At 41.0% G+C, this 24194-nt stretch overlaps 1 protein-coding gene across 2 annotated transcripts in view; it reads left to right on the forward strand.

The window, feature by feature from the left end:
• The window catches only part of Olf413 (DBH like monooxygenase olf413), a 174998-nt gene that overhangs the window by 144013 nt on the left and 6791 nt on the right, over positions 1 to 24194 (forward strand). For both annotated transcript variants that reach the window (XM_070669136.1, XM_070669137.1), the window contains exons 4-8: positions 13390 to 13584; positions 17820 to 17906; positions 20602 to 20784; positions 22314 to 22766; positions 23719 to 23912. In XM_070669136.1, coding sequence (XP_070525237.1) covers positions 13390 to 13584; positions 17820 to 17906; positions 20602 to 20784; positions 22314 to 22766; positions 23719 to 23912 — 1112 coding nt within the window. The remainder of the gene's footprint in view (positions 1 to 13389; positions 13585 to 17819; positions 17907 to 20601; positions 20785 to 22313; positions 22767 to 23718; positions 23913 to 24194) is intronic.

Genomic DNA, 24194 nt, shown 5'->3' on the forward strand with positions numbered 1-24194 from the left:
AAAATTATTCATTATATTAAAAGTATCTACTTATTAAATATTTTTAACAGTTTGACATTATAATTTTAATTTCAGAAATGTCATATCTAGAAATATTTTCTTCCGGTTTGTCTATTAGCCTTTTTTTTTCTCTCTAATTGAGATCGAAATGTCGCGTCAGTTAATACATATTAAATCTAATTTAATTAATAAGTAATTCAGACCGTGATTGGACTTTGATATTAAACATATAATTTTCACATCCGTCAAATAGAAATTATTCAAAATTAATGTGAAATACTATATATATCTTTAAATTTTATAAAAACATAAACGTCTCCTTTAATATTACCTACGTTATTCGCCGTTTATATGTTCCCGACGCATCGTTGAAATTAACTTTCCTGTCTGCGCAGTCTGCGGAAAACGTTCGCTCTAAACTCGTTCGTGCTGTGACGGCTTAATAGTGCGCGAATGATATTACCAGTTACCAGAAATTCCGAATGCAGTTTTACGGTGCAGGCGGTAGTGACAGCGGCGGTTCAAACTGCAGATACGCGTAGAAGTCGTATCTGGCTTGAGCCGTCACGCCACGCTACGTTAATATGCGTCGTCGCTTTTGCAGATAAACTATAAGCGCAGGTAGTTATCGCGCGACGCGTCTCAGCCACATCGACGTGACGAGCGAGCTTGTATGCCTTTTGTGCGGCGCATCGCCGACAGAAAGTAACGTTGCGAAAACTGGAAGAGCCGATAGCCATACAGTAAAGCGACGTGCCTGGCATTTAAACTGTTACACGACTCAGGGACTCCGTTTATCCGAAAAAAAGCTAGATGTTAATAATATAAGCGATGCAACAAAATTGAGAACGTACACCAGCTGGTTAATTGATCTATCGCAAATTTTCTTCGACGATATAAATATAATTTTAGATTCGGACACACGTTTTAGAAACATGCGACTAGAACAGTTAATAATTGAAATAATTCCGCGATACAATTTCTATTTCCTGACTATCGACGTTATAACAGATTCGCACATATCGGAAAGATGTTTGCACCGAGTGCTCGCATTTATCCATTTTTCTATAACCGAGTGTTCAATGGAACTCATTTCCAGCGATCGCACGATCCTCAAAGAAGATCGCATAAGACATTTTGCACCCACGTCCCTTCATTTCTGCGACAAATTTGCTGTCCGTGCTCGCGAACCCGAATGAGAAGTGCACGAAGAAGAATCTTCCCCCTCGAAAATTTTTCAACCTTCGTATTTTAAGTTTCCCGCATAAAGAGTTTCATTCTTCAAGACACTACTTTGGTACTTACACACTTGGCCAAGTATTTGGCAAATTACACGTCTTTTTTTTTTTCTCTGCCAAGTAAAAGGATGACGTCGATCATTGCCGTTTTAAGCCATCAATTTAATTCCGCGTTCAAAAAAAGATTCGAAGAAACTTAGACGGTGACGTTCTGTGTTTTGTTCAGCTTTACGAGAGTCGGTATTACTGCAGTTCGATAAAACTGATAAATCCTTTTTCATAAATCATTTTATAAACTTATTGCGCCGGTGAACTTTTAAATGATCCGTTCGAAATTTATGACTTTCAAATGAACGCGAGCCGAGTGTATCGAGATTTGATAATCTCGGCAGTCGCCAGCTCGGCGCTCGACGCAAAACCGCCGCAACATCTCTTGATACTTTTTTTTGTCGAATATTTTTAACGACCTGCTCATAAATTTTTGCTTCTCAACCAAAGGTACCTAACTTCGTTAATCGTCTCAATCGCGATATGTCTCTCTAGCCGCACCGTAGTGCGGAGGGTTCGCCGGCGCAATAAGTTAGGGTGTTAATATTTATTTAATTCGCGTGAAATGCAGAGCGGAGTTTACCGCCAGCTTATGACTTCCGAATTGACATTCGAAAGTCGATGATCCGTTTATCGGATCGACCCCCGCACACTCGACTCGCCGAATTCAATAGCTGAAATATATACGAAATCTCGACCAGACCGAATTCACGAGAACGCGAATGTCGGGACGACTTTCTATTGGCGCGGCTTATTCGTCGCACCAATCTTCCGGTTTCTCCCGTGCGTGCGGGCGCACACGCGTTTCTCCATTTTCCATTCTACGCGATCGAATAGTCTCGTTTCCACCGCCGAGTGGCGCAGCCACTCTTCCGGTATTCGCCACTCGATCTCCAATTTCGTCCTCGCGATCCACGCTATTCCCGCGCTGCTTTTCCACCGAGACGAACGCCGTTCTTCCCCTTTCGCCCCGACGCTCTCTTCATACGCAACCCTTCCTCGTCTTTCGAGTATATGTAGGGTTGCATCCCCTTGCAAGCGTCATTCCTTCCGCAAACCTCTGTGCGACGCGCAGATTCGCACTCTGCAAAGCGTATTCAGCGGGCTCGCGTCATTTGCTTTCCGGTGAACCTCTTGCGAGAAGATCGAAGCTTGCGGAAGAGGATTTACGAAGGATTCGAGAAGTCGCGTATTTCTTTTGACCTGGTTATCGAACCTGCGGGCGATATTTTTATTCAGACGGAAAAAAAAAAAGAAATAGGGATTTCAAGTACGACAAGCTAATATTCTCTAATATTTATAACACGATCTCCTCGAGGATTGTTCAAGAAATGAATAACGGAAGCTAAGGATACAGAATTTTAAATTTAAGAAAATTAGATTTTGAATTAATTATAATTGTACATTGGAGTTTCATACTTGCGGGCAGTTTTTAATGAAAAACAAGTTCAGACATTACGTTTTTAACTTGCAGCAAAAAAAAAAAAAACTCGAGAGAAATCTCGAGCGCAGAAAAGTAGATTCATTTCTAAGGGTTAATGCTTGGACATTTCTGAATGAAGAGAGCTTATCGCGCTTATCTGAATCGCGAATGGCCAGTTGCGCGCGTCGGAGCGAGATTGGATCGTTACCGAAAAGCAAGGACACCCGTAAGTTCCTGGCGGATACGCCAAAAATAACGTCGGAATAAAACGGAGCCCTCCATTACGGGATTCGTGGAAGAGGTTCATGCGGGGGTTATCTAAGCCTCCCCGCCGCCGTTATCTTAATGGCACTTATTGTCTTGACGTATAGTACGTTTCTCTCGGTCTCACCAACCCTCTCCCCCTTTTTCTCTCGCAGTTCCTCTTTCAGTTCTATCCTTTCTACTTCCGTGCGCATTAAACTCGCGAGGGTTGCGAGAAGGTGCACCACCGTTGATGCCAGTCGTTATCGCGAGAGCTGAATGCCATTCCTTCTTCGTCCTTCATTCGCCATCAAGAACGTATACAAACTCGGCAGCGTATCTCTGTTTTCAGATTCACGTAAATTGAACGCCAAAACTTAGACGGAAGTAAGAAAGTGAATTTGAAATGATATTACGTTCTTCTGAAACCCGAGATCGTTCTTACGGCCTTTACAATTTTAATGGATATAAAAGTCATTAATTTGGAAATTAAAATTGAATGAATAAAGTTTTGTTACCTATTCGCACACTTGTGAAAATTTTACCCATGAAAAACGATTTAATTCATCATCCGAAGATCGTCGATTGGAACTAGATAATTATTACCAGCTAATAACGAGGTAGAAAAGCTAAATATCTGAACGTTTTTCGCCGCGTATTAATCTACTGCGCGTTTTGACCGCCGCGGTAGTGTGAGCACGTGCGTGTGTTAAGATCTGGCCGGATTTTATTTTTTTAAGACAGTCACTAGTTAAGAAATATATTTAATTTGCGCGATCTAACCACCAGTTGCAAAATCAGATTAGATAAATTTCCACTCGGGTTACTATTTTCATAATTATCGCTACGATTGATGGAAACGTAATCATTTTATATTACGCTCTATAATACAGAAAGACGTTCTATATTTGTTGAGCAATATCGAAGTTTCGAAACCAACTAATACAGGGCGCGGCAGCGACGTTCTTTAAACAGGAAATCGCGAGACGGATGTCGGCCGATATATTTTAACGTAGCCGCTCTGGGGAAAGATCCGGACAGTCTCGATTCGGCTTTCACCGTTTACTTCCGACAAATATTAGTCAGTCTCCGGTAGCTGGGCCATTCTATACGCGCCTGCGAGAATATGACCGCTCATTGTTTCCGATTTTCCACGTTCCCGAACGTTTTGCCCGCGCCGAGGACGACGATGATTAATATTGACGCGGCTATACCGAAGGTAGAGTCTACGCCGTAGCTAAATTACGCGAACTTTAGTGCCCTCCTGTCTGCTACGCCGGCGAACGGAGTCCCCAGGGATTCTCTGGTTCGTTGACACGACAGTCAACGTCATAGGCCAGGACGATGTCTCATCCCGCATCACTCGCTAAGCAACATCGAGTATCCCCGTGCTCTGCACTTCGGATTAAATTAGAACTCTGTGTACGGAGGCGGGTGGGATGGTTAATCGGCGGCCATTTACCTTTCAATATTTATTAATACCATTGTGCAATTACGGTCAATTGTACAACTTGTGAGCGCAACAGCCGGGCGAAATTCGAAATATCGTTGATTCGGAGCGACTTCTGCACTTTCCCGTTGCCGGTGGGAAACGGCGCCGGCAAGGCGCATATATCTTTAAACGAAATTGCGTTACTCCGGACTACGTCCGCATTACGCGCGGTTTGACAGGTGCAACGTTTTCTACGTTTCTCGCACTTACGTGCGCTTCGCATGGCATTTATTTATATCACCGTTGTATTTCCTATCGCGCGCTATCGGCGAAAAGAAAATAGGAGGAAATACATAGGATACAAGCCTCCGGGGAAAAGTTCGCGCGTGCCCGCGCGGCGCGGGGTAGGAAACTACGGGGGACTTATTCTTAGCGTTCACGCGACGAATTCCGTATTGAGTTGGCGGCGGTGTGAATGCGAACGTTGATGCTCGGTCATTTAACGCAGTGAGTGATGCCTTCCGCGTTGGGTAAAGTAATAAAAAAAAAAAAGTCAGAGAAAAAGAGAAGCAGAGAGAGTGAAGAAGAAAAAGCGGAGGTACACAGTCGGCGTAACGCGGAATCGATAGCTGAAGAATTACGAAGAGAGGGAGCCGCGCGTGTGCGCGGCTGCGGAATAATTCAGTATTCTCGGCATAAGTGGCGCACGCCGCGGAATGAACACATGCGATTCTGCCGGAGGGTGAACCTGCAAGAACCTGCCCGTGAGACGGAAGAGAGAAAGAGAGAGAGAGAGAGAGAGAAAGAGAAAGAGAAAGCCCACCGCAAGCTCGTTAATTATACAAACTCAGTTCGTGTTCGCCTTGGCGCGGCTTGCTGACGCGAATACTCGCGCTTTGCCCACGCCACTTTGTTGCGCGTCGATAAGCGATAAGGGTGGTCTCCACTTTCCAATTCCGGCAGTCGACTATCCTGACCGCGGGCTATTTTTATCAGCCACCGCGGTCTGGATGCGTTTATTGATCTCGGTTGAGTGACGGCCGAAAATAGCGAACAAATCGTCTTGCGAGACTACGCGCGATTATCCTGCCCTACACCGATATGCATATATATATGTTTGCGTGTACGTAACTTAATTTTAATTTTAACCCGAAAGTCGTCTTACTGAATGAACGGTCTCACAATAATACATAGATCGAAATCAAGTAACAAGTTGTCCGTTTATCGCCGGAATTTTTCGTCGTTACACGCGACGCGTACGAAACCAGAGACATAATTTCAATATGTAACACATAATTTTCTATATAAGTAAAATGATTAATGTTTTAGTCTCGCCAGTTGATGTTAATGTTTTAATGTACCGCACATGTAAATTAACAATGCCACAGACGCAAAACAAAACACATGTTTTATTCAAGCGCCATTTCATTACACAATTGTAACATTAATTAATGGCCAATAAATGAAAATGGCAGTTAATTGCCTCATGAAATAAGCATGAGTCCACAGAAGGATTTGCCATTTGTATAAACAATTTGTAACGTACCTCCAAATCTCTTTTTCTCTCTCCCACTCTATTGTACATTATTTATGTAATAATTATATATACGTAATTGATGTATAATTCGCTAATGATTGAGCGCGAATATTTTCGCCCCGTCTGACGAGCCACGTCCACGTGTTAATCCGGAAACTTTAAGCGATCGTCATTAATCTTCGCGTATCGAGCACCGAAGTTCAGCTTCGGCGGGGCGAATTCGGCGCGCGCTTAGTTACGTTGCAACAACGCTTGTGAGTATTGCTTCGGGTCCTTGACAGGATTCACCGGGAAGTTTAGACTGAGTTTACCCGTTAATGACTGGGTACATACCAGAGGATGCGCTCAGGTACGCCGGTGGCCACGTATTCGCCGATGTTGGCTCATCGGCTTCACGTTGATGAAGAGAGCACCAACGATACACCAAGCAAAGCGATAGAATCTTGTTAACGGCGCCCACCCTTTTTCAACGCGGAGTACACAAGCGTATCCAATCAATGCCACTCGACGAAGTCCCGCTACACCCCGTGATTAAGTTTCGCCCCGTAAGTTTTTAAAAAGAAAAAAAAAAATTAAAACGCCGCCGTTGATCTCGTGAAAACATTGCGCTAATCGGCAATTCCCAAGAGCATACTTCTGCAGGAGAATAAACAAACAGGTCCAGAATGAATCTCAAGACGTTTCCTAGCTCGCGAATTTATACGGCTTGTACGTGGGATGACGAGAAATTTTAGAATAAACATCTCTTACTAAATATATGTATGAATTAATTTGTAATAATTTCCCTCCAGAAAATATCTTATAACAAGGAACTTGCAGTCGCTACTTTTGCAAGACTTGTTTTTTTTTTCTCTCTTCTGATAAATTTTATATGCAATTTGTACTAAAAAAAAAAATTAAAAAAGAAGAAAATTGGAAACGCAAATGGTAGCGAAATTCAGTTCCGAACCTCTTGGAAGCATAAAGAAACAATTATTGATCTGCACAGGCTCATCTTGCGCTCGTGTTACCTCCCGGAGTGACTTTAATTCTGTTAAACTTCATTAAACGCGTAGCGCAATGTACGCGCTTGGTAGCATACATCTGCGAGCGGGAATCGTGCCGTCTTATCTGTTGCAGTTAGATATCCGTGTGAGATCGCGCTCGTTTTATCGCCGGCTGTGCAGCGCCGAGTACGAAAACTAACACAACAAGCGCCGATATAGCTTGTGTATCTTCGCCGACGTGCGCGCGTTTTCGCGTCATTATTCAAACGGAGCGGGAACTTTAATCGTGAGAACTTTAATCACGCGATTCCAAAATTATCTAGCCGATGTTGGGGAGGAACTTCGCCAGGCGGAAACGAGGAAAAGGAATTGCCCCGCGTCGCCATGATAAAGCGATTTTACTCGCACTTGACATTACGCGACGGCCCTATTTAGGATTCTTCGAAGTTCGTAAGTCGACATGGGGTAGAAGTTATCTCAAGGACTCGCGAATATCGCTCCAGTCTAATTAAAGAAAATGCACGCGATTTTATCACGTCGGAAGACACGGTTGATTTAATTTAATCGTACTTTCAGCAGCGTTTATTAAAAAGGGACTTCTTCATCCTCTGGGTTTAATTTAACTATGAAGAAAAATTGAAAGCAATCAAAGATCAGGAATTTATTAAATATTAAAAGATGTCGACGAAATAAAATAATTAGTACTTTAATTGCCTTTTTTTATATTCAGTAAATTTTAGAAATTATTTTAAAGATCACGAAACAATTTTAGTTTAATACAACGATGATATCTGGCACTGATTAAATTTAAGAATCGAATACTTAATTTTGCGGATTAATTGTAACTCCTTTTCTTTTCTTTTTTTTTTTTTCTTTCTTTTTTACTTCGAATCTCGACAATATGAAAATCGCGTTCCGTATCAATCGGTGCGGAGGAATAGGCGAGAGGCACGTTTAGCGCTTAAACGAGAATACGAAGCTCGGGTCTGCACGCGCCGTGAGGAAAATCGATGCGCGTAAAGTATTCTTCTCGCGTGCACGTGAAACACTGATACGTATTTGAATCTAATCGACGTAGGTGCGCGGGCTGCTGTAACCGGGGCCTGCGACACTTTCAATGGCACTGGCGTTACGAATGATTGCACCACGTACAGCGTACATATCGTATTCCAGCCGAGGCGTATACATACGCCATCCCGTACACAGGGTGTTCGAGTTTCATCGCTGTTCCTTCCAGTCGCTTAACCTCCAACGAATTCATCGATCTTTTTTTTTTAACGGATATTTGATCGCCAGGTTGCAATATTACGATTATTAATAACAGTCATGTACATACATTCGCTGTGCTTAAAACTGAATTTTTCCAAAAGCAGCCTATTTGAAATTACGTAAAAACAAGAAACTTTTATTTTGTACTTTTCCTTTTTTTTTTAACGTGCATATAAAATTTAATTTTAAATCTATTTGTAAAAACATTACCGGCATTTAAACAGTTTGTTGAATTTTTAAGAATTTATTTTTACAAAATTTTATACTTAGCACCCAGTTGCGGGAAAAGATTTCGGCAAAATTTACGCCCGTTACAGCGAATCAAGACTGTCGACCGTCGACCGATTCGATCTCGTCGGCCGGATCGGTACTTGCGGGGCACTATTATCGATTTCTCCTTACGTTTTGCGGTGATAAATATGTAGAAGCCCGCGTATTGCTTTATTGCAAATTGCGCTCACGCTCGCGGGAGTACTTGAATTCGAGATACCCCGGCTGGATCTCGTGAGACTGAGATTATCGATTCGGCACCTCCGCCGTTCCCCAGGTGGCGAGTATGCGAGCAAACTCCTATCTACTTTATGGCAAACTACGCTTATTTATGGTACATACGTTTAAACATTTGTAACAAACAGACAAATTCTTTGAAATGGCCAAATACTTTAACGCTTGAAAATACGTTTCTTTCAGTTTCAATAATTATATTTTATATCTTTTACCAAAAGAAAGAAAGAACAATGTCGTTTCTCTTGCTTTTTAACTTAAAAAAAAAAAAAAAATTACGATTATTTAAAAAAAAAAAAAAAAAAATTAGCTTTCTCAAGATAACGAAATAATTCATTTCTAGCTGATAGCAAAGTATTCTCCCTCTAATGTCACGGATGATGAGGGAACGAAGCGAGAAAGAGACTGATGACGAACAAAGTGAGAAAGAGAGGGTACAAGGGGTTGGACGGCATGAACGAAGTTGTAGGCAGGCGAGAAGCGAGTGTGTTGGGAGTTTGAAGCCCTTAATTACTTTTTAAAACTTTCGAGTTCGAGCTTCTCTCCCATCCTTCCCTTTCCCCAGCCGCATGACGGTGGGCAGCCCTCATCGCCACCCCCCCTCGTCGCACCCTTTGCATTCTACTTAGGAATGTTCAATATTAGTTTTCCCTATCGGGGTTGCGAACGCGCGTTCTGCTAAGACGACAGGCGAACAAGACGGATGCTAGAGATAGGGGTGGAGAAAAACGAGGGCAGACGTGCGAGCTGATTTGTCGATAACTGGCCGTCGGATTTTTGCGCTCCGGGCAATTAACGTTGCCTCCGAAAGAAGCTACTCACGAGTATCGGTTTGTCTATATACCGAAGATCGGAAATCGTCCTTCTTTCAGCGAGAAGCGAACTACCGTCAAAGTTTCGCGGCCCCTTTTTTTTTTTTTTCTTCTCGCGGAAAGGAAGATACTTTCAGCACGCTCGAAAGTTAACTCAAAGAGAGTTGCTACCACCGCGTCAAAGTGGAACAATTGTCACCGGTGTTGACTCTCGAGTTGTTCTCCAAGAGCGAAAACCGTGAGTGTTTACGTTCGCAATTAGCTGAAATCTGTTGCGACGAAAGTGGAGGGTTCTCTGTTCACAAATTATTTCAAGCCAATGAAAATGTATTAAATGCTCGTTGTCACTTTGAAATTTTGATAACTTTTAAATTTTAAGTCACTTTTTGAGTATTTAGTATTATTAAAATTATCTATGATGTGAGAATCGTCCCTTTGCCTTTTTTTTTCTTTTTTTTTTCCGGCTCACCGCTGAAATAAAGATTTAAAAGCGGGGAGCGTTATCGAGTTTCTAAAACGGAGTTTTCTGAGGAAGGAAGAGCGCGTCATTTGCTCACATAGCAAGTGATATCTCTCAACCTCGAAATTGGGGTACGCCCCTTAAATTCAACGACTGCCGCGCGACGTTAGACGTGAGATACGATTCCTGGCGTAATACCGAAGAGGAAGAATAGGGAGAGTGGGAAGTTTCGAAGAGAGAAAGAACTGGATTTTCAATTTCGGAGAATAGACCAGTTCGCGTGCTTGGCCGAATGATTCCCATTTGTTATCCCTTTATTGTAACGTTTTTTATAGTAACATCAATATTACATTGGCCCCCTCCCCTGATTTCCGAATCTAAAAAGCAATTGGCCTTTATTTCTGGTAGATGAAAATTAAATCAGATAAAGATAATCGTTTTACCAATTACCGAAGGTTTCTGGACGACTGTCGAAAGCCGAAATTGAATCTGCTATAAGATAAAATAGCACCGCTTATTCGTGAAATTGTTTTTATGATTCGAAATCATTTTCTCGAGTTCAAAAACGACGTTCGCGACAACAATAACTTTACTCGCTTTGCGTAATAGGGGAACTCTATTAAGCACGATTATAGTTCGCTCTCTTCGATGTATTCTGCCATCCCTTCTCTTTCCCCTCTTCGCACTTAACTTTGAAATTCCACGGAGCACGTGGCCCAGATCTTTTATGCCAGGGTTTCCAAGAGAACTCGCGCACCATTTGCTCACATCGCGGCTGACATCTTTAACTTGCGAAATGGGATCTTCCGCCTCCATCCGGTCCCTTCTCTCCCTTTGACTCGACGACTATTGGAACGGATAATTGCAAACTCTACGACTGTTCCTAACGTAGGATACGCAACCAGAGGAAAGGACATTGGCGTGCAAAACGAACAAGTGGAAAAGATTTACGGCTTGCGAGAACAACGAACAACAAAGTTCCTCCGCAAAAGAAACGTCGTTTGAGTTAGTGGAGGATGTCTTCGAATCTCAAATCCGTTCCGTTTGTCTTCTTGCTTACATCTCGTTTCGCAAAGTTATCTTGCCTATCTTTCAAGCAAGATTTTTTAACATCTTATTCATGCGTTTGAAGCAAAGATACTTGTTTTTTTTTTTTAGGAAAACATTTATAGATGAAAATAATTATTTTTTCTTTTAGATTGTTATCAGATAATTAAATAATTTGTGAAATTTTTTCTCATTTTAAAGAGTCTTTTATAATTTAAAAATATGCACGCATTTTTTAATTATGTTGTAATTTTTTTTTTCTTTTTAAGTCTAATAAACATCTATAATAAGTAGGTACTTTTGAAATAATAAATGCATTATAGTTTTCATAAATTATATCCAGTGATCTTTACAAGTCGAAATCGGTTCTGCTTTTCGAAGATTTCCTCCACATCGTTCTTTTCTTGTCGATCTACTTAAGTATGCAGTGGGTTAGGTGGATCTTTTAAATCAGGATTTCTGAGATCGAGCGCGTGGCTTAGTCGCGAATGGTGAATTCGAATTTCACAATAGCTTTTGTATGCGTGTGTAAATAATGATCAACGAAGCTCTTACGAGCAATTTCCGTGCAATTCTTGCCATAAAAATATATCGAAAAAAAAAAAAAAAGGAATTTTTTTTTAAAGCAAGGTGTTTGCTATGCCGTAGCGTAAAGTTCTTTGTAAAATTTAATGAAGATGAGAGGGAGCATGACTTAGTTGAAGGGCGTCTCCGGAATCGATCGATAACGAATCGCGTGATTCACACCTCGTTCCTTTCACAGCGATGCCCATTCCCTCCGATCGACCTTCCATCTTGGCCTCGGGAATCTTTCGATCTAGGCCACGCCGTACTCTGCCTTTACGGTTCTGTTCGCGTCGGAGGCGAAAACGGCGCCCAATTGTCTCAACCAATTCGGAAACAAACGTAGGTGCGCCGACGATTATACGCGGTGGAGTTAACGTGGGATTTCTCCGTTTCGAGGAGGGGGGACGAACGCGATGTGGGGTTAGGCGATTATCGAGGAACGTGAATGGGTAACACGTGAGCGGTTTGCAAATTCGTACGTCGCCGATTGCGCGACTTCTGTGATTCCGCCGGCGATTTTTTGCTCCCCGTCGAGACGTGTCTGGAGTGGCGAAGTACGCTCTTAATCTGGGTCTCCGATACGTTAATGGCGGTAGACAGGGGTCGATAACGATCGAGGAACATGACAAATGTGAATTCTCATACTTGCATTAATATTTTTGAATCAACGTCTAATAAAGCGATTTTAGAAATCTTACTGTATCACGAATATATTAAAATATGCAAGTGCAATTTGTTATTTTAATAGAAAAAAAATACACTAAATATAAGACAGTTAACTTTTTCGTATTTCTTTTAATTATAAAAGTTTGCATTTCTAAAAAATATATTGAATTTTCCACGTACATTTCAATAAAATCGAACATTATTTGTACGTAATAGAAGTTAAAAAATTAAACTAATTAAACAGCCTGTCACCATTTGAAAAGATTAACGTCAGAGGGATTAGAAGTTCCCTCATTAAACTTGCAAATTCGGATGGAAAAACTGCGCGCGTTTCTCATTTTTATTCTACCGTTCGCGTCATGAGTGACCTTTTTTTTTTTTTTTTCCGAACGAATCGGTTAACGAGCTTGCGTACGGTCAGTTCCCCAATTAGGCGCGATTGTCCCGCAACATGTAAGTGGCTTGCTTGTGTAAAAGCAACCCCAAGTTTGGCGCGGTCGGACACGTGTACGTTTCGCGGGCAACCGCGACAGGCGGGACACTGTCGCTTGTATTCGATATATGGTCGACCACCCTCGATGGCTGCTTTTCTTCTCGAGGGGTGAATCGCGTATGCCCGCAACATGACCGCAGATGATTGGCGCACGCCAAGAGAAATCGTCCCTCCCCTCTTTTTTTTTCCCCCGACCCGGGGGTGCTTAGACCATTCTGGGTGGTCTACAATACGACCGAGTCCAGAATTTTAATTATTGAATACTTCATTTATTGAAATGTTAATAGCAAATATTTTTTAAAACAAACGTCGACATTTAATCTTATAAAAATTATACTAGCAAGAGAAACTGTATTCGTTTTTCGGAAATTTTTATGATCAGCTTGCGACGATTTGTTTGATGCAGTTTTCGATCGTAAATTTTATAAAAGGTTTGATTAAAAGACGCAACCGAGCGCGCAATCTTCAACAGAGAACGTTTATTCGCGTCGTGCGGGGTACCTCTTTCCGGGAAGCAACAATTTTTATGGCGATCTAGATACAAAGGCGCGGCCCTTTGTGGCCCCCTCCCCTCCCTATCCGGTCTCTCTATCGATATTTTTCGGCGGCAAAAACCGTAGTGCGAGATACTCGTTTTGACTTCAGGCCGTCCTTTGTGTTTCAGAATGACACGATGCAAGTGGTGTGGCAATATCACGTCGAGGAGCCAGTATCTGCGGCCGGTATTTTACCCGATCACGGGGCAGTACGAGGATCGAGACCGTTATACCTAGTGCAAAGAGACGCGCAGCCCAGGCGAAACACGCGTAATCAAGAAGCGGAATCGCCTCTGAAGATCTGGGATATCTTAAACAAGCAGGTATGTTGCGTGGCTTTATTTTCATTTAAACATTTAAATTCTCGTATTCTCATATTCATAGAATATGTTTCCGCGAGATAAAATCACTCAATCATATGATAAATATGATACAAATATCCTGTTGAGATAAATAGTTAACGAATGAAATTGACTAGCTAAAGGAGGAAATACTTCGTTTCGCTCTAAATGTAATTAAATAGGAGAAAGGCAAAAAGGGGAGAGGAAAGACAGAGAGAAAGAGAGAGATAAAAGGAGAGAGGCAGTTGGTGCACATTGCATTTATTATGATTTGCGTTATTACGACGGCACGTGACAAGAAACAAGAACAAAGTTAATATTCATCCCGACCGCGGAGAAATTCGCGAGCGCGAACAAAGACGATTAAAGAGTTTTAATTAGAGTTCACGAAAGTGGATCTGCCATCGGCGTTGTGATATTGGACTCGATTTGTGTGGAGGGCAGATTCAAGCCAGGTTTCATGAAAGTATTTAAGATAACTGAAGTTACTTTATTCAGGCTTTTCTGAAGAATTATCGCCAGTATTGTAATTTATTATTAACTCAACATTAATTTTAAACCAAAAAAAAAGTATATGTATCTCTAGCTCCGTATCAAGAATTTTCAAGAATTTAAAATAATAATTAGCAAGTTTAACGCTTTTATATTAATTTTTCAAGTCGCAAAATTAAAGATTACTTCGTATCGATATTTCGTGAGCTATATGGAGAAAATTACAATTATTTGAATAAAACAAAGGGAAACTGGTTGCGCGCGATCGACGTTGTGCCATTGGAGATGCGGCGAATCATTTATTTATCCGAATCTGAGAGACGCGTACAAGCTTTTGCAAAGCTCTCTCGTCATACGCTTTTGTTTCCGTCATTCGTAGACACGTGTACGGGTCGCGCGCGTGCGTACGTACATCGCGTGCGTGAGATGAATGTTCGAGCGCATTTAGCTGAGCGCGCGCAACTGGATTTTTATCACGCGGCTGTGCCAAAGAGAGAGAAGGAGAGAGAAGGTATTGTGCGCCGAATTTATGACGACATAAATCTTAACCAGGTCACATCCGGCAAAAACTATTCGTTCATTAGCGTCGCTGGGTCGTAGATTACGAGGTCGGGCGCTATCGCCGAGAATCGGACAATGCTAATTCTACCGTCTGCCCCGCTGCTGTTTATAGTTTATATCGAGACCGGAATCGGGACACGCTTGCGTATTCCGTCCGTTAGACCGCGAAAAAGTGCAAGATCATCCGCTGGACGTGCTGATAAACGACCCGGAAATGTTGACCGTGTAATATCGTTTGAGACAACGAATGCCTCACGCGAAATGCATTTCGGTCGTAAATGCATTTTCAGTTTGTCGAATTTCACTATTTTTGGTTAAATTTTTCTACAGTTCGCATTACAAAGACTTTGTCGTAATCGCTGCAGTGGAATAATCGAAATAACAAGATCTGTTCTCTTCAGCTGTATTTTATGTTGCTCTGCTTTAAAAAAAAAAAAAAAGTATCTTTTACTTTAAATGCAACAAATGATATAAAGAGAATTAAAAAAAAATCTTATGCGTTAATGTGTGGAAAAATTATTTACCATTCATGCATGGACGTAAAATTAAATGTTTGCGGACGAAGTGCAAATACTTTTTCGGCTGTGGAAAATAATGTCGCAATGAAACGTAAACCGTTTAAAATGTTTATCACGTTAATTTTTTATTCGGAATTTATTCGGATTACTCAATTGAAATTATTGCTATTTTACATCAAGATATTGAAATATTTAATATAATATATATTAAAAACTTGAAAAAATGTAATACCTTCTAGTACTAAAATATCACTGGTGTTGTATTTCCGTATTTCGATCCGTACTTCTTTTTCTCGCGAATATCGCGAGAAACTTTTCTCTTAACTCGCTGCGCTAAAGTTGCCAAATGGCCAAGTAACTTTTGTATCGCGCTACGATGAATATGGAATAGAAGAATAGGCACAAAGAAACCGAGACTCTGATGAAGAACGGGGTTTGCATTGCTACTCTTTTAGATTCTGCGATATTCGCCCGTTTGTTAGAAAGATCGCTACTGGTTCGTTAATTTTTATATTCCGCCCGCATACATTTCGTGAAGACCATTTTTATTCTATATTTTACAATATTTCTGTTATATCTTTTGCTACAGATATGACTTCATTTCAACAAATTTAGAATTAAAAATTCAACTTGCGGCCGCGAAGCTGATTACTTTATTATTCGATGATGGAAGTTTTTACTGCCCTTAACCATCCGTCACTTTGTGTGGATTGTAAATGTCAACGGAGAAAGAAGTCGTTACAAAATTAGGGCAGTCGTGCGCGCCCGTCGGCATAAATCGGAAATGCATTCGCGACTTTTTTAAAAATATATCCATCGCCCCCGGGCGTCACTCGGAACATGCCCGAGACCGCAAAACAATAAACGCGTTCGTCCTTCCCGGTAATCTCGACATCGATAATTTCGCATAAGCGCGTGGGAGAATCCGCCGGCGTGGTACGACCGCTTAGGGCAGCGGCCGCTCGTCGGGGAGGAGATGCGCGAAAAAGAGAATTGTAATTTTCTCGGACGCTATACGGTCGTCCGTACGCCCCGCGGCGAGCAGTTCGAAACGACCCACCAGCGCCCTGCCGTTCCCCACTTCCCTTGGGTCTCTGTATTTACCGAGATACATTGCAACGGTGTCTGGCGTGGCTCCATTGATGCACGAAATCTCGTGCTCCCCGAGTAATTCATCAAAATCTGACTTGTAGATGGGAGATACATATGAGACAAGTGGCGGGATTAATACTAATACGAGTAATTTTATCCTACCGCTGGATCGACAAGTACATAATTAAGCGTAGATTATTTGTGAAACCGTGCAAATTGCGCAATTAGTTGTAATAATAATAATAATATTAATAATAGCGTGACGTTACCTATTGACGAACAAGTAAAATAGATGACCAGAACACAAGCAAATCTCTTATCTTTTTTTCTTTATTTTCTCTATAAAAAAAAAAAAAAAAAAAAAAAAGGATGTGGTTTGATGACATTCTCGGAGTACGCTGTAGGGAATGCCATGTTAAATTACGTATTTAATTTTATATTCATTATTTATAAAACTTATTCTGTGCGTTCAAACAATTGGGATGCGTCAAAGCAACTAAGTGACATTTCGAATATTGCGAAATACCGTTTTGCGAGCGTTTTGAACAGTGTATGCATTTGCACGTAACAATACGACTTGCGTATACCAAGCGAAACACCTAGAACAAGTAACGCAACTAACGCCGGTACATGCAGTTCTTATTCTGTTATACGTGCCGAAAAACTCGCAACACGTTCGTGCACAATGCAGCCGGCCGTGCATGAGAACTGTGCAAAATAGTCGCGTGGCGTGGAAGGCGCCGCTTTGAGACAGGGCGAAATGGGCTCGTATATCACAAAAGCAACTTGCAACCTTGTTACGTAAGTCGCACGCGGCGTCGGAAAATATGGTAATGAATTTCTCGTATATATTTGCGTTTAACTGCTCTTACTCTGTTGTAACAAACCATTAACCTGACGTATGCATCAAGTAGCTAAGTTTCCCCGAATTTTCCTCTTTACTTCTTGCTATTCGTTCCAACGAAAGAACACTTTTGCGCTTAAATGACAATTACGTTTAAAAAGGGACGTAATTGATTTTCAAAGTAATAAAATTGTAGGGATGTGATAAAATTAATTTTGCTTTTGTTTTTTTTTTTTTTTATAAGCTGTCGGGTTTTTAAATTTAATTGCAACGGTGATTGTGACAATATGAATGAAAGCAGCACTCCAAATATCGTTTATGTTTTATTACAACGCATTTTGTTTAAATAATATTTTTATATTTTTTGTATCAAAATTCTATTGAAGTGATTTTGTAATTTTAATTTTATCGTCTGTCATTTTTTTTTTTTTTTAATTTATACGAACAATTTATTTAATTAATAAATTTATTTAATTAACAAATTGTTATATTATTATTAGTATGTACATATATATTTTTTTTAATCTATTACTTTTTTTTATTTGAATTATATTCTTTCGTTCCGGATATTCAGGGTAACGTATCGGTACTGATACCTACTTTCCGTAACATTGATACCGAAGTATCAATGGTCCCCGATGTACCTCTATCCGCTAGTTTCCCGTGGAATTATACTCGCTTAACGAAGTACTATTCGAATTGCTGTGCAGGTTCGTTTACCCATGGGGCAAGACACGCTGCTCTGGTGCCGTGTCCTGAGGATGCCAAGCATTAATCAGAAACACCACGTCGTGAAGGTGAGTTCCTCCAGGTATATAACCCGTTTACGGTAGCTCGCGCGCGCCCGCCGCTCTCCGACTTGATTAAAGCGAAGGTGGATGCTCTTGTAATGCCGAAGAAACTGCACGTCGAGTTTGCCGACTCGTCCCTCCTATATTCCCCCTTCCCTATACGGGAGTTATCTTCTGCCTCGCGTGTTTTCGCGTCTGAAGATGCAGCATCTTCAGGTAGCCGTCCGATAAATATGCCGCGCAAAATGATAATCTAGAGGTTACGATGTTTTATACCGGATGATTAATCATGGCCAAAGTTTCTTTTAGAAGTATTCTGATATACCAGAAGAAAGAATTGCTTTAACTCACAATCTCACTCTGACGATCTCTTAAGTGATACCGCGATCGTACTAAAAAAAAAATTTAATACACGAACGCGCGTAATTTTATTCGTCTTTTTAATATGCTAATTAAGAATTTTGATCGTTTCATGAGTAATGTAATTTTATATTATTTCGAATGGTCTTTTTTTTTTAATTAAGCATTCTGAAAATTTTATTTTAAAACATATATTTGCATTTACGATAGGTACGATAAAATAATCGCGTGCCTTATTGCCCGGCCGATTATGAAACGGTCTTCGATTTGCGTGCCGAGTACAAGTCGATTAATGCGGTTATGAAATTTCATTGTAAATATACGACTGGGCGGATCTGCATGATGGCAGAGTCAATGCGGTAGGCAAGATCATTTCGCCGTTCCGGTTGCCGGTTTCGTTACCACCGCTGACAGATCGATGCACGAGATGTCATCGATAAATACGACAGTGACAAAGCAACCGGTCGTAAACCTTGTATTACTCCCGCGTATATCGATTCACGTGGGTAATAAGTTCCATTTCAATGCGGAAGCGCACAATTCTCCAAATTACTGCATGTTAAAAATCAAAATTGGACTGGTAGTAAAACGCAAATCAGACAGTAAAAGTTTGCCGTCTTTCGCTTTGAATTCAACGAGACGCGATATTTTATTGTCAACGGAATTATCTGCATTCTCGTGCTTTCCCATCTATCCCTCCGCTTTCGGCGATCAAAACTATACAACGAACGTAAATCCCATTATCACAGGTTTCATTACGCTCTTACACGTTATTAAAAGCTATTAATTTTCAGTTGTAAATTTATTTTAAATGACACGCGATAGGGTGTCTTTTACTTAATACCGTGTAACAAATAAATTAACGAACGTAACGCAGTAATGTGAAAATACACTTCTCGTGATAGAAATTGGTTTTCAACTCAAGAAAATTGCACGATTAAAAGACACGCAGTTATACTTGGAACTCTTGATATGAGAGATCACGTAAATGCTACGTACCTCTTTGCAATAAATTTCGGAATTTATGTACTCGCCTATTTTCAGTAGATTTCCCATTCGACGAGAATTTTATGTTGGCAAATAATTTGGACGGGAGATATTTCCGTAAGTAATTTATGTTTTACGCTTCTCGAGTTATAGCTTTCTGTCTCTCGTACAAAGCATATGACAACTCAATAAAATCTCACCATATACTTCATTCGCGTTTTATTCAATTGTCATGTAATCCAACGAAACATCCGACGGTAGAAAAAAAAAAAAAAAAATTTACGGATTATTTTACTCGCTACGTTGTTTAAGAAATTTTCTTAATATATATCTATTTTAGTTTTATCTTTACGTTATTTAGTAGGTATTATATATTTTATTCTATCTTGTTTGCTTCCCTCCGCCATATAGCATTTCGATTCTTGCCGATGTTCGTGTTTACATCCGAAAAGTTTCCGAATAGAGTGTTGGGTCGGGCAGCTGATATAGTTCGCTCTATCTAGCGCCGGTCGACCGACCGACGCCTGAATCTTGAACTCGATCGGACGTGACCTAACTACGCGATGAGATTGCTCTGTGTCCCTATCGTCGGTACAGCTACGAGTGCAGCGACGGGCGGAGCAGGAGGCGCGATTAGCGTTTCGATTGCGATAATTCAAGCGCTTAAAACGCATACCCTTTTCCTCCTCCCTCCTACTTCACATTTTACGGAACTTTTATTGACGGAGTACCAAGGTATTTCGAGATTAACAGTCGAGTGTACCGCCGTTAACCGTGGTATCGGCGGGCACCTTAATTTGTTTCCCCTGTTGAGAGAAGGAATCGAAACGGCACGTTTTCCCGACGTCGAAGCGCGAGAAATATCCCGCCGCGTATCGACTTGCATCCGAAGATCAGCGCGCTCCCTCGCCAGTTTTGCGCCTCAACAGTTTTCTCTTAACGGCTAGAAATGACGCCCATCAAGGCGCAAAGTGCCGTCCTCTTTACCGACGATATTCCATTAGCCCGTGCTTAATTCAACGGCATCCGCTTTGCTTCAAATCGAAGCGGCGAGACGCACGAATCATTAACCGGATTAATTGTCTGCAAAACGGCGCGTCGCGAAAACTTCGATGGAAATAAACAACACCGCGGTGCTTTTGCCACCGAGCGTGATTAAGTTTCACGAACGAACGAAAGACGACTTCTTTATTCGGAACCGGCGATTTCTTCAATTAATTCGGCGTCGATTCTACTACGATAAAAGTGCCAAGGTATACGTCGTTCCTGAGTTATGAACACGTCACGAACACGAACCGAAATGCGCTTGACATTAATCCTCGTTACGAGCTTGCACGCCTGTTCTGTATTTCAGTACGAACCAGTTATTCAGCCGGGAAGCCACGAATACCTTCACCACATGACCCTGTACGAGTGCCGCGGAGATCAAGCCGAATTGGAATCCGCGGCCGAAACGACCGGGAGTGTCTGTTACGTTCCTGATAAACCCACATTCCAGTGCAACACGATCGCAGCCACTTGGAGCCTCGGTTCTGAGGTATGTCGAAAACTTCGTTTACGCTCGCACACCGAGGACTTCGACGCGAAGCACCCCGAGGTGCTTTCGTATCGGCAAGTTTTCAGTATAGTCGCGGAAACCACATCTGCCGCACGAAGTTAAAAAAAAAAAGAAATATCGGAAAAGCGCTGATAAATTATTTTTATCGTGGCTCATTACAAAATATATGAATGTTCGAAACCCGTTTTGTTGCTCGCGCGATTTATAACAATTTATAAATAATTAAAATTTTTTTATAATTAAATTTTACCAGTAATGGAATTGTTTAATTGCTTCGAATCGAAGTCTGGGACTTGGTCGCTAGGGAGATATTAATAAAATATAAATTATTTCCTTTAAAAATACCGGAGAAGATGCGTATGGGGCGGAAAGGAAGAGGCGAGATATTTCAAATTTATATCATGTTATTTGTCTCGCTTGCAATTTTGATTGTCAGAAATGTCCGTTGCCCTACGCTATGTAAACTTGACTCTCCGTCAAATGTTACGTGTGATCGCGCAAGGCACGTTCAGAGTTTCGTGATAATTCCGAATGCGGTGTAATGTATACCAATGCAAGGGCTGGAATACCGCAAACTTGTTTCTTCGTGGTTATTGGTAATATGAACATCCTGTGAAATTGCAACCGATCGTAAAACGTGTCGGGATCTCATATGCGATTCCCAGTAAATGATGAATAATATTGATAATAACGTTAATTGAGTTAACGTATGGTATTCGCTGTGATATTCAGTAAACGGCGTATTAAATGTAATTACTTTAATTTTGATTTTCGTATTTTGTTTGGTTATATTTTTAATGCTAAAATAACGTATGACGTATTACTTTTAAATATTTAACGACTTATCAAAAATTATGATAACGATATACAATTTTATTAATCTACATTTATAGTAATATTATTAAATAATCATTGTTTAAAAGCTAAACGAAAAATCAATTTTAAACGAATCAATGAAAATTCGATTATGAGACGAGAATACATTATATCGGTTTTTTAAATTATAAACGAGAACGTTTTATTGGATAATTTAAACGGTTAGTGTTAAAATAAAAATCTCATTAATAATGCAAACACGGTGTTGCAGGCGATCGAAATTAGTTCGGCCGAGATTAATAAATTTAGATTCAACACGTTTCCGAAGATGGTGATTACCGCACGATTCCTCGAATCGAACGGATCGTTATCTCGTTCGTTATCGGTATTTGAGAATTAAAATTAACCGGACATAATTCGCGAGTACATGCGCCGGCAATAAGGAAACGAATTCCACGAGCGACAATTTTCATCGGGGGGCCCCCGTTTTGATGGATCGAAGGCGTATACCGATATTATACCGGACTGAAAACGTCGTCAGGGTAGAGGGGCGGGATCAGACCGAGCCAGATCGGACGAGAACGGGGCCCCTCTGATCAGAACCGGACCGGTGTACTCGCTGCCGGTCCTGTTTTTATTTACTGGTGGCTTCTGCATAATCCATCGTTTCCCTCTCTCTTTCGCCGCGCCAGGGCTTTAATTATCCGCCGGAGGCCGGATACGCACTCAATCCGTACACGGGACCGCGCTACTACATGCTGGAGACCCACTACACGAACCCGCAGCTGGACGCCTTCATCAGCGACAGCAGCGGGCTGCGTCTTCTCTACACCGATCGGCTGCGCGGCCATGACGCTGGTATCCTCAGCGTTGGCATTGACCCGAACTGGCGGCATATAATACCGCCCGGCCAGCCCGAGGTGGTCTCCGAGGGCCACTGCATCGCCGATTGCACCGCCCAGACGATACCGAACAGCGGCATTAACATGTTCGCCGTGATCATGCACACCCACCAGCTCGGCAGAAAAGTCCGCCTGCGGCAGATCCGCTCCAGCGAGGAGCTGCCGCCGATCGCCGCCGACACCAACTACGATCCCAATTATCAGGAGTATCGGAGGCTTCAGAGACCGGTCAAGGTGTACCCGGTAAGTACAGTGTCTTAACTCTAGCATGACATGCGATGTACAATGTACGATGTACCATGTGGTTTAATATTGCCGAAAGACGCGTTCTCCATTTCCCGGTAGAATGGCGATTTTTTAAAATTTTTTTATTATTATTATTTTTTTTTAAATTGAAGTATAATTATTTGAAAGGAGAGAAGCGATGTCTCTCGAATATTGGAGGCTTAAGTTGGATTTCATTTTAATCGTTATATCAAAAATCTAATTTATTGGCCAATTTATTAAAGTTCTTCGCCACGGCGATAGCTAATGCAATTATAAAATATCCCCGATTAACGAAAGAGGATCGCGAAGAATCAGGGAAAAGAATCTGGAACTCCGTTCGCCGAAGATTTTTTTTTTTTTTCGCTTGACAAATAAACCAAGATTATTCTTGAACGCTTCGCGAGTAACTTACGTCTCCTACAGCGACCCTTTAATATATTCTTATTTTTCTGTTCTGTTTCCGCTACGTTGCACGCCTTTCGTTTAGTTGCCGCGAACATACTTCCAGCTGTATTATAACCCGTGGCACGTATCAGAAAGTTTATGAGCTTGTTATAAACTTTATTAACGTGCAATAAGTATAGCTTTGATCACGTAAAGTGCCGACATGCTACAGATGCAGGGCATGAACCTGAGTTTAATTGTTTGAACGAGCTTGAACGGGGTGGGCTTAAACGCGATTACGTGTTAACATAAAGAAAAAATGTATTTTAACAGAATGGAATTGAAAATTTAAAGTTTGCAACAAAGTATATATATGTTATAGTCGCTTCACCGAGTTAATCTAAAAATTTACGAGTTATAATTGCTTTTTTTACTATTTTTTATTATTTTATTCAAGTGATAAGGCACTTATTTTTATTTCTCTAAAGTTTCCGTTTATGAATTTGGTATTGCTCACGTCAAATAATTTTTTTTTATGTTACAGGGTGATCACTTAGTCGCTGAATGCACTTACTCGTCCGAATCTCGAACGGCTATTACGCTCGGAGGTTTGGGAACGAGAGAAGAAACTTGCCTGGTGTCCGTTCTCTATTATCCTCGCATTGAATTATCTCTTTGTTATTCTTTGCCTTCGCTACCGACCGTGCTGCACAGCTTGGGAATCCAGAAATTAATACAGTAAGTGATATTTCGCTATTTATGGTCAATAAAAAAAAAAATTCCGCGATAAGGGTACAATATTAGAATTAAAAAAAATATTAAACGGATATTAAATATTCTCAAAATTCGGGAAAAATATTGTTAACGATATTTAAGTTGATTGAATAATTTTGGTTCGCCCGAAATGTGTGTCTCTGACATAAATTCTTATTTTACGATGACGGTTTCCGTTACGTGGTTTAAGTAACTTATATTGCTCTCGTTTCTTACTTTCGACATTACATCTTGACTGGCAAATCG

This window comes from Cardiocondyla obscurior, linkage group LG18, assembly GCF_019399895.1.
Source record: "Cardiocondyla obscurior isolate alpha-2009 linkage group LG18, Cobs3.1, whole genome shotgun sequence".
Taxonomy (NCBI): Eukaryota; Metazoa; Arthropoda; class Insecta; order Hymenoptera; family Formicidae; genus Cardiocondyla; species Cardiocondyla obscurior.